Source organism: Martes martes (assembly GCF_963455335.1).
Source record: "Martes martes genome assembly, chromosome: 15".
Classification (NCBI taxonomy): domain Eukaryota; kingdom Metazoa; phylum Chordata; class Mammalia; order Carnivora; family Mustelidae; genus Martes; species Martes martes.
Genome location: NC_137903.1, coordinates 9,866,316 through 9,877,910, shown reverse-complemented (window position 1 = coordinate 9,877,910; position 11,595 = coordinate 9,866,316). Strand labels below are relative to the sequence as shown.

General features: G+C 43.4%; 1 protein-coding gene across 2 annotated transcripts in view; it reads right to left on the bottom strand.

Annotated features, from left to right (window-relative positions):
- Positions 1 to 265: 265 nt before the first annotated feature.
- AIDA (axin interactor, dorsalization associated) overlaps positions 266 to 11,595 on the bottom strand; it is a 39,899-nt gene continuing 28,569 nt past the window's right edge. Inside the window, exons 7-10 of one of the 2 annotated variants that reach the window (XM_080824273.1) lie at positions 7,454 to 7,576; positions 5,166 to 5,288; positions 2,188 to 2,305; positions 266 to 2,065 (exon numbers count right to left, since the gene is read on the bottom strand). In XM_080824273.1, the coding sequence (XP_080680399.1) occupies positions 1,969 to 2,065; positions 2,188 to 2,305; positions 5,166 to 5,288; positions 7,454 to 7,576 (461 nt within the window). In that variant the 3' untranslated portion in view covers positions 266 to 1,968. Of the gene's footprint in view, positions 2,066 to 2,187; positions 2,306 to 4,188; positions 4,512 to 5,165; positions 5,289 to 7,453; positions 7,577 to 11,595 lie in introns of those variants that run through there. The other variant, XM_080824274.1, reaches the window with a different exon arrangement.

Sequence of the window (11,595 nt, the reverse complement as noted above, 5' to 3'; positions counted from 1 at the left end):
TTTATTGGACAGTAAGAAATAAGTTGTGGGAAGTACAGTATTCTGTGTCTACTGCTTCCAGATGATCACTTGTCACCCCATTCAGGTCTGAATTAAAGCTACGCTAATGACACAGCATTCCACTCAAGCTTCTGTAATACCGCGGAAAGGCACTGCAGTTCATACAAACCATGCTTATGTGAACGACAGCTGGTGCCTCTTCATATAAATTATCACTGACATACATGTCTTAACGCTCTATGAGAAAAGAGAAAGACCAACAGATCAGTTTTGCTACATTTTAATAGTAGGTACTTTAAGGAATTATTTTTTAGGTCTCGTCAGCAACATCAAACAGAAGGTACTGAGTACTCCACAGGGTACAGAGCGCTGCCAAGCACCTTAGAACATATACAGGACTTGGAGAAAATGTGGTTCTTGCCCCTTGAGGAGCTGACAACTAAGTCTAAGGGTTGAGTGAACAACAAGGTAATTTATTAAGGCAAATTCTTCATCCCCTTGAGCTATTGTGGACTGAATCATTTTTGGAATTAATCTAATTAATACAAGAGACAAGACTTAAATTTGGTTGAGAATTCTTTCAGGCTCCAAGTTTTTAACATCTTAAACAGAACTGACAGACAACCGGAAGTAAAGACCAGCTTCCTTGAAGTGCAAGGGCTAGGACACGTCACCGCGGCTGTTTTAAAAAGCGCACATTGAACTGTAGGACTCGGGTTATTACACTAGTTTAAAAACAGGCCAAGTACTGGCTCTGCGTTCCCCTCGTGCTAGTATCGGTCATTCAACATAGTGAATGTTAAACGTGAGGGTCTGTGTCTAACCCACAGAGAGCCCGCCCCCAATGTTAATGTCCTGTGTGTCAAACAGCCACCTCGGGTGTCCTCTGAAAGTTTTATTTATGGCCCATTAAGTCAAAAGTACTGTAAATAGTCAAAGGATAATAAGCTAATGACCTGCATATTTCCATATGGATGAAAGTCAATATATCTACATAGGAAATAAATGGCAATCCTGTCTACCTATATAAAAACAACTAGAGTAGCTCCAGATTTTGCATACTCACCACTCTAAGAAGAGGTATGCAGGCTTTAAGGGTTCACAATCAGTTGTCAGAAAAACAGCAGTTAGCCTGCAGCATCTCGTTAGCATCTGACTCAGTTTAGCTTACATGATTTAGAAGACGTTACAAAGCCATCTAGAAGTCTGTAATTATTCTGACATGGTCCCATCATTAACCCTAGAATCACTATCAGAAAGAATAATAATGTGACGTAGAAGAAAAGCTAATCAACGGACTACAAATGTGCTCTTTCAGAAAAACAATCTGGTCATCTGGAAAAATCACAGCTACAACCTGGGAACTCTCCCATCTGGGATACTGATCTGGCCAAGGCACACGATTTCTAACCAGGAAAACTATGAGATCAGGGTGAATTTAGGCCACCTCGGAGGAGCAGCCTGTCCTTTTCCAGACTGACCTCCCTGGGCAGAATAAGCGGTCCAATTCCTCCTCTCAGAACAGTTTCATACTCTCCTACTCCCATCAGCCCAAAGTTTGGCATTAACTCAAAAAACCAAAAAAGCATACTGGAGCAAAAGTGTACGGATGTGTAGACTCTAGCACATTCTTATTGCTGTATTAATTTTTGAAGACGAGCAGATCCTACCCACAGCAGTGTTGTTCCAGGAAGCAGGGCAGGAATAGTGGTAAGTTAGAAAAGAGACTATGAATTGCACAAATACTATAAAGGTAAAAACATGTTTCGAAACTACAATAAGCCCGTATCCAAAGGAGTTGTCTAGGTCAGTGGAGTGCTGGGCTGTGAATGCCACGGGCTCGCTCTGGCCTGCCGGCGCCCGTGCGGCCCGCCTCCTGCCCGGTGGAGGGGGATGCGCTACGCGGAGCTGGGCTGGTTGCTACTGCGTGGGAGAATTCACAGACGTTCCAGGTGACTCATGTCAGGATCATTCCTTGTGCAAAGTCTGATGTAGATGAAGATAAAGTGGTTTCTTGGTCAGTAACTGCAATTTCTTTCTTTTAAAGTCAGTGGGTTTCTTGTATCTGCAACCACAGTAGAAAAGCCACGGTTTAACATACTGGGATAACTGGCCTGCTCTACAGTCCCACACTACGAGAACGAGTCCGCATTAGACCGGTATGAAGCCGGCGTGCGCGTCACTTACAGTTCTATTACAATTGGCCCGGCTTTAATTTCATCCATCTCCATGAAAGCAAAGCACTTGGTGCTGGTGAACCTTTTTTTCGGCTTGTAGTGTTTGAATTCAAAGAAGATAGCCGCACCTATGGAATGAACACAAACCACATCAGCCCAGATGGCGTGTTTTCATTGTGCCCCTCACTTTCTCCCGTCAGTGGAAGCCTCCGAGCAAGCAGTCAGCACAATCTGACACAGTCACCCTTGTCAGCCTCTCTGATGAGACCACGGGAGCTGTCGCCTAAAACTCTCCTTCATCTGAACGCAGTGACACAACAAACACAGAGGATGCTTGCGAAGCACGAACGTTACCCACAGACGCTCGGCAAGCAGCAGAGCCCAGTAAGGGCTCGTCAGAACATCCGAGCTTAAAGCACTGCTTCTCCCTGAAACAAAAGCTCAAAAAGTCAACTTTCTGCGGGGTTTTGGAGTTCAAACATAAATCATATGCTGGTTCACTTTTTAACTAGTACCTGTTTCCCAAGACTTTTTATAGTATTCAAAGCACGGTTTTGTTTTTCCCAGAATTATAAATGTCCTGGGAGACAAAGGGCTGAAGAAGGGCCAGCTGGTTCCCATTCCACCCCTCCCCCAACGAGCGAGTGGCAAGGGGAAATTTAGATGTTTTTATCACCCCAAAGCCCAACAGAGATGCTCTCCCCACAGAAAGAAGCTTAGAACAGAACAAGCTGCCTCATCAACGTAGCCAAGAACAATTTCTTTTTTACAAGATTTTATTTGAGAGAAGGAGCGCACGTGTGCGTGTGAGCAGGGGGAAAGGCAAAGGGAGAGAGAGAATCTCAGTAGATTCCACGCTGAGCACGGGGCCACGCGGGGCTCAATCTCACGACCCTGAGATCATGACCTTGGCTGAAATCAAGAGTCAGACGCTGAATCGACGGAGCCACCCAGGTGCCCCAAAGCCATTCGTTTCTAAAGGCTGCACAGAAACTAGTTGGAAGGAAGTCAGGTCTCACTCTTTGCTGGCTACTTATTAGTTCTGCCTGAACCCGAGTGGGGCTGGATCTTGCTTGCATTTTAAGGACAACACACATCCAGTACTTTTTAAACCAATGACAAAACTCACAAGTGACAAGAGGTTTAACAACGTTCAGAACTGTGTGCGCTGTCCTGGCACTGGATCCAAATGGTGCACCACCTCCTGTCACAGGAGGAAAGAGACACCAACTGCTCAAGAGCGTGGGACGTGGCTGAGGGACAGACAGGCACACCTGGCCATCTACTCCCTGCCCCCACACGAGGGTTACAATTCTTAGTTACTGACAACTTTCAGTGCCCAAGGTATGACCCTCCATATCTGCCAAAGGGCAGCTTCTCCTCTCTCTCCCACAGAAATAACAGAAGCGGCTGGTTATTGAAAACCATCACAGATTCCTCAGAGAAGCCGATCCCATCTCTTCGCCTCCGCAGCTATGATGCCCACCTCCTTGGCATCGCAACCATGTCTCAGGTCTGAATAAATGTGGAATAAAGTCACATTTGAAAACAATACTAACGGTCAAACATAATACCATCATGTTAAGGAAAAAAAGTGTTTCATGATTCATCTGCATCATCAGTAGATCATCTATCTCGTGCGTCCCGGGTGCGCGCAGCTTTTCCTCCGTGGTATTTAGAAGAAACAACGGAATGTACAAGGAGACGAGTGTACGGAGATGAACAGAAACGCTTGTACACATTAACACAGCATCTTCATCGGCGTGTATCCGTGGAAACTACGGTAATACTGCACACCGTAAAGTCAAAGCTTGAGGAAACGAACAGATTCTAAATCTGGTTCTACTTCCGGCATCTCGTGAAGCCGCCAGAACACGGTGCGCTGCGACAGAGGAGTCAGCCCACAAAACGTCCTCCCACCGCCACACCTCCCCCGCCACAGCCTCCGCCCATATCAGAAACCTCTCCCAAAGCAGTGGACTTAAAACAAAAAACAACAAAAACCCAGTTTCGTTCACATTTTTATGCAGACAGCCTAATACTTCATACTGAAATTTCTTCAACATTATTTCTTAAGCTTATCCTCTCCGTATTCTAATAGCGATTCTCCAGCTTTGGTGTGTACGAGAACAGGTGTAAGCTCCCCCAGAGACTGCTGAGCCGAGCCAGTGGGTTTCCGAGTCAGGAGGTCTGCCGGGAGGTGGGGGCCCCGAGCACTGGCATCTAACGTGGTTCCAGGCGCTGCTGCTGCTCACACTCGCGGCCCCCACACCCACGGCAGCCCCACGAGACAAGTCCTCCAGGGGCGGAGCCGAGGCGGCAGCAGCACCAGATCTGAGAAGTAAAATGTCGCATATTTTAGAGAATGTGGCAATGGCTTCAAAGGCACTTGTAGATCTCGTACAAGCTTCCTGCAAAGCGTGAAAATGTCAAAAACCGCAAGAGAATCTCCGGTAACAGAGGGATCCTGAAGTCTTGTCCTAGAGCGCAGACACTCCCGCAGCGCACGCGGCACCGAAAAGCGTTTAGTCTCAGGAACCGGCGCACTTGGAAATGTAACTTCACCTTTTTAAAAATGTGTTTTGTCCTTTCCCAACCTCCTGCCAACTACATACAACTTATGGTATCTTTCTGCCCAATAAAATCAGCTGGAAAAACAACTACTTGTTCTTTCACCTGTCAGAGACTTAACCATCAGAGCCTCTGTCTCCCTCTACTCTTCGGTAAGAGGAAAACTTAGACATTCTGTTTTGTTGTCCAAGATGATGAAATTTTATAATCAAAGAACATTTTATTATATAACTGCTATTTATTATACAACTAGATCATACAATGCCTAATTCCCACATTTAAAAAAACCAATACTTCAATCACTAAACACTATGTGACACATACTTCTGCCCACCACGCTAGCTTGCGGGCACACAAACCCACGTTGAGAACTCCGGCCATCAGAAGCCAATGTTTATTTTACCACCACGAACCAACCTTTGGTTAATTTTTCAACATGCTTCTGGAGCTCAATGTCCACATTAAAATGAACGTATGTATCTTCTTTTCTTGAAGCCACAGGAGTATCTTGCACAGGAGTTAAATCTATGCCATTCAGATCTAGAGAGGGAAAAAAAAGAGTTTCAAACATACAGACTCAGAAACTGCAAACAAACCACAGAGGGTTATGTTTCCTTTTTTTTTTTTTTTTTTTAATTTTTTTATTTTAATAAACATATAATGTATTTTTATCCCCAGGGGTACAGGTCTGTGAATCGTCTGGTTTACACATTTCACAGCACTCATCATAGCACATACCCTCCCCAATGTCCATTTCCCCACCACCCTCTCCCGTCCCCCTTCCCCCCCGCAACCCTCAGTCTGTTTCTTGAGATTGAGTCTTTTATGGTTTGTCGAGGGTTATGTTTCCTAAAGAGGCCCGGCAAAAGCTGCAAGGAGAGTCTCAGATACAGACACCCGCTCTGGTGGGAGTAGGGACGTAGGGAGCTGCTGGTTTCTGGAGGTGTATGGAGGGAGCGGAGGACCGAGCCTGGAAGAGGCCTCAGGGCCAGGGGAGGAAGCCTTGCCGGGTACAGGTGCTAAAGAAAGCTTGAAGACAACAAAGTTTGATCCCTATTGTTAAGAAGGGAAAATAACTTTTGTCTTCCTTACACTGCTGTACTGCGGTATGCAACAAAAATCTGGAACACGAATGATACCCACAGTGGGGCCCCTACCCCTATTTTCCAACTTCGATCAAGCACACGACGTGTTAAGGCCTTTCATCAAACATGACAGAATCCTCCTGCTGTATTTCAGGGCGAGTCAGAACAGTGGCCATGAAAGCTGCCAGTGAAACCTTTCTCTAAATGAGTCATTCTTTAGACATGTTCCCTAAATTCTGACTGTCCCTGCTATAAAGTAACAGGATTTACAACAACCACGGGGTACACTAGGTATGGTGTACGGTTTTAATTTCCTGGAGCCAGGAATCTTCCAGTTTTAACAAATTCAATATGGACTCAGTTAATGACTAGCGTTTATGAATTACTCAACAGACTCCTACCTGTGAGAACTTACAACAATTTAGTATGTTTGATTATTTTAGTTCAGTGTTTGCAACGGTAACAGAGCACCTAGAACATCATCCTGCAGTACATTTTTACAGTGTATTGTACCACGTGAGATACGTAGTTTTACAAATGGTCTATCACATAGTGTAGGGTATCAAGACTTTCCAGGAGACCATGGACTTGGGAACCGATAACATCAGAGGTTCAAGCATTTCAGCATTAGTGCTGTGGGTCACGTGGTCTCCATGTTAAAATTCTTCTCTGTGTCTGAATTCATTTTTCTGTTATTTAGTACTAATGAACCCAGGGGTCTGAATTTACTTCTGCGATTGGTAAGTTTAATTTCAGCCCCTGTTTCTTTGGTTCGCCTCAAGGTGCAGATTAACTGTAGATGAAAACTGATGGTGCAGGATTTCTGAGTAATAGTACGGCAACCTTATCCTCAATTGCCCAGTATTTATTTTTAAAAGACCACTGAGTGCTTTACAAATAAAGTGCCATATAAAGGCTTGACACCAACAAAAGGATCCATCAGTGCGGATTCCGTCCTAAACCAAAGACTCGGAAAGTTATTTTCAAGGAATAAATGGTATGCCACACTGGGCAGGAGCAAACAAACAAATCCTGAAGACAACCATGCTTAGTAAGAAATACACCGCTTCTTTCACGCCCCCAGCATTAGGCTCAGGGTACGGCTGTTCATGGATGTGTCCTACTTCCCTGTCTCCACGGATGGTTCGCTGGAGGCCCGAGGCACGCGCACGCACCCCTGCAAGGCTCCCCTGGGGGCCTAAGACGCCGTGGCAGGAAGCAGAGGGCCCGAAGGGGAGGTGTGGGGGAACAGGAGAGCGTGGAGCTTGGCAAAGAAAACCACACACCCTGAGAAGGTGGAAGGAAGCATCTGCCGTTGAAGACAGTGTGTATGTCTAGTCCGCACCCTGGATCGGATTTTAAGGATATGGAAATTTACAAAAAAAACCCTCAAAAGCAAATGCGCATGTCAGTTATAAATAAGGAAGTATTTTTAGAAACACTCTCAGAAATACTCAGTGAAGGAACGAGGATGGCTGCCCGGGATTTTCCCTCACTGTAGGGCGAATGCAAATGAACGGTCACAGGTGCCAGGACCCACCCCCACACATGCCCCTGTCCCAAGTGCGAATCAACATTACACGGTTTGCCGGAAGGGGAAAGGCAGACAGAGTTATTTACCCTTTACGCTAACTGTGATATAGGGATCTATGCACTGTCCCGCATCCTTCAGACCGATTTTCTCAATTCGGATGGTGAGTGATGTCATTCCTGGCTCTGACGGCAGCCTGGGTAGTAAAGTGCCTGACAAGAGAACAGCAAAAAGTGAGCAAATCCCGGAACCACACAGAGAAGATATAGCCCTGCCCTTAAGGGACTTAGCAAGTCGCCAGACATTGTTTTAGTTTCCAAAACTCCCATTCAATGTGATCCTTTTGGACAAATATTTAATGAGATACAAAATACATCTGTACTTCCTAATTCATATTCAACACTAAAGCGTAAGTTGGTCAAATCTGTTGAAGATTCAGCTCACTCTGGGAAGCCCAGATACAAATTACCGCAAACTTAATTATACTCACGTCACACACATATTTCACACTTACTCATACTACATAAGATATATTTCCTATCTTTACATGAAGTGGTAGAAAAAGACAAAGAGCTTTTTAAACTTTTCTTATATTTTCCCAAAGTTTGAGAAGCTTAATAACAGAATCAATCAACAAATCCTTTTTCTTTTTAAGATTTTATTTGAGAGAGAGAGAGCGTGCACAAGCAGGGGGAGCAGCAGGCAGAGGGCAGGGAGCCTAACGTGGGGCTCGATCACAGGACCCTGGGATCATGACCTGAGCCAAAGGCAGACGCTTAAGCAACTGAGCCACCCAGGCGCCCCAATCTTTTAATTATTAATGGAAGAAATAACTACAATTTAATATCTGTATTTAATTAAATAATTTTATAATCTAATTTCCTACCCCTTTCTGCATCCTATTCTGTCTGATCTTTTCTCTCGGAAATTAATCCTGCTGACAATGGCATACAGATTTGTATTTGAAACCTCTCTTGCATATCAACCAAATTTTTTAAAAGTGAAAAATCACCCAGAAGAGCATTCCCTACCAAAAAAGATGACATCAAGAAATCATATTATCTACTGAGAACAGATGTGAACCAAAGCTGACTTTAATCTAATACACACACTGTATCTCAAATTAAAGTATCTAACATTTTTAAAGGACTTTGACATTTTTCATGTTTCTGTCCAACAATGTGTGACTCTACTTTTAATGATGAATTATTTGAAATACGTGAATCAACTTACTACCTTCAAAATAGAACATCTTGAATAGCTACAAACAGGTTTGAGGGGATTTTAGAGTGTGATAGAAATGTCCTCAAATTGGATCTGTCAGGACGCCTGGGTGGCTCAGTGGGTTAAGCAGCTGCCTTTGGCTCAGGTCATGATCCCGGCGTCCTGGGATCGAGTCCCACATCGGGCTCCTTTCTCGGCGGGGAGCCTGCTTCACCCTCTGCCTCTGCTTGCCACTCTGTCTGCCTGTGTGCTCGCTCACGCTCTCTCTCTCTCTCTCTAATAAATAAATAAAATCTTTAAAAAAAAAAATTGGATCTGTCAAACCGGCTGGATGTACAACAAACACTACAGATCAAAAGTCACTGAACTGTACACTTACAATGAGTGAATTTTATGATGGGAAAATTACTATAGAAATTCAAGAGTCTTGGGGCGCCTGGGTGGCTTAGTTGGTTAAGCATCTGCTTCTGGCTCAGGTCATGATCTCAGGGTCCTGAGATCCAGCCCCACATGGCTTCAGGGCTCCCTGCTCAGAGGGGAGCCTGCTTCTCCCTCTCCTCCCCATTGGTGGTCTCTTTCATTATCTCTGTCGCTCTCTCTCTCTCAAATAAATAAATAAAATCTTTAAAGAAAAAAAATTCAAGAGTCTTAACTGGTGATATTTGTTAAAGAAAACTTTTGGCTTATGAAAAGTTAGGAATTAGAAAATCAAAACGAAACACTCAAAGCAGTATTCAATACCATTTCGAAAGGATAATTATAACATTATTTTTTCACATGAAATTAGTCTTTGACATTTTGCCATATTTCAACACATTTTCAATATTCAATGGTTTTCTTAAAAATAAAAGGTCTCTTACTGCATCCACTGTCTCTTAAAAGATTTCAATTGTGAAATCTAACAAATATTTAGAAAGGCAAATAAAACAAGTGCACGGCCTAATGAAAACTGGAAAACCAGCATCCATGTAACCATCACTTAGGTCAAAAGATAAACATTACCCCAAGGGCTCCCCTCTATCACCATGCAGTTCTTCTTAATCCCGCTCCACTATCCTGGCTTCCAGAGTGATTGCTAAAAAGCACTGTATTAATAATGTTTTGCCTGCTTTTGAACTTGAGATTGATCTGACTTGTTGCTAGTAACTGTTAACTTGTCCATCCGTAGGACTGTGGTACTGGTGCACAGCACACGGGTTTCTCAACATGGCACAGGTGATGCATCCGTTCTTCCGCGGACAGGCATTGGGAGTTGTGTGAACCATGCTGCTGTAACATTCTGGTGCACATGTTCTCATGCATGTGTGCACACATTTGCAAAAGAGAGGGATCACCAAGTCCCATGGGGCACCACCCTCCTGCTTACCACGTGAAGACAATCTGTGTCCAAAGTGTCCACGCAGATACCCCCCTCAAGCACTGCTCCCCCTGTGCCCTGCCCCCCCGCACCCCCCATGATGCTTGGAGGGGTCAGACGCTTTTTAGCCAGTTTAGGTGCGGAGAAACATCGGTCCAGTTTTCATGTGTGTTTCTCCAATGACTGACTGAGGTTGAGCTTCTTTTCATTTTAGAATGAGCATTTGGATTTCCTCTTTTCTGAAGTATCTGTTCAATTATTTTGCATATCTTTTCTCGGAATGCTCATCTTTTTCTTATTTGTAGGAATTCTCTAATATTTTGATACAAGCTTTCATTGGATATGTGTCTGTAATTAGATTCTCAGGTGGCTTACCTTTAAAAAGAAACTTTATATTGAAGGATAACATATTAAAAAGTACAGAAATTATGTTCAAATTCTACATACAGCCTAATGAATTTTCTCAAAGTGAACACGTCTGTGTAACCACCAACAGATCCAGGAAAGACACTGCCAGCGTACTGGGAGCCCTCCCGTGTCTCCAGCAGACCCAAGTCATTTTCTTCCCGAAGAGATAACCTTTCAGAATTTCTACCACCGCAGATTAGTTTTACATGTTAAGCCCTTCTCTGTTGATGGTGTCTTCTGATTATGATAAATTCTCAGTGTTAATATTTCATATTTCTTAATCTCTAAATTCCTTTACAGTCACCACTTTCTGTGTACTATTCAAGTATCTTTTCCTACTCCAAGATCACGAAGGTGTTTTCTTATCTTATAGGAGACTTATCATTTTTCCATTTGCATTTAATTCTACAATTAATTTTTGTCTTTGGTGTGCAGTATGAGCCCAATCTCATTCTATCCAACATGGATACCCAACTGTCCCAGCACTACTTATTTATTTTTTTAAAAAAGATCGTTTTATTTATTTGAGAGAGAGAGAGAGAGAGAGCACAAGTGGGAAGGGCAGAAGGAGAGGAGAGAGAGAACCCCGTTGGGCAGGGAGCACAACACAGGGCTCGATCTCACGGCCCTGAGATGGGGGCCTGAGCTGAAACCAAGATTCAGATGCTTAATGGACTGTGCCAGCCAGGTGCCCCAGCACCATATATATAAAAGGCCATCATTTCTCCCACTGATATGCAGTGCACCCTGATCACAAATCAAGCATAGACTGTTAAGGGCTTCCCATTCCACCTCACAGGACTATTTCCTATCCTCGCACCACTACCACAGTGTCTTAATCACTACAGTTTTCTAAAAAGTCTTGACATTTGGTGAAACAAATTCTCCCCTCTTAACATTATTTTCCAAGAGTCAACTACTTTTGGCCGCTTACATTTCCATGTAAATTATAAAAACAGCTGTCAAGTTCTTTTAAAAAAAAATCTATTGGAATTGCAGTGAAGTTCAGATCAACTTTAGAAATAGTCACATCTTTACAAATTGCTTCTTCCAATCCATGAACTGAAATATACCTTTCCATTTATTAAAGACTTCTTAATTTCTGTTGATAGTTTTATTATTTTATTCACAAAGGTCTTAATACTTCTTTTGTTGAGATTTATTGCTAGGTATTTGATATTCTATGATACCATAATAAATGTTATAATATTTATTTTCTAAGCAACTGTTGCTTGTTTATAG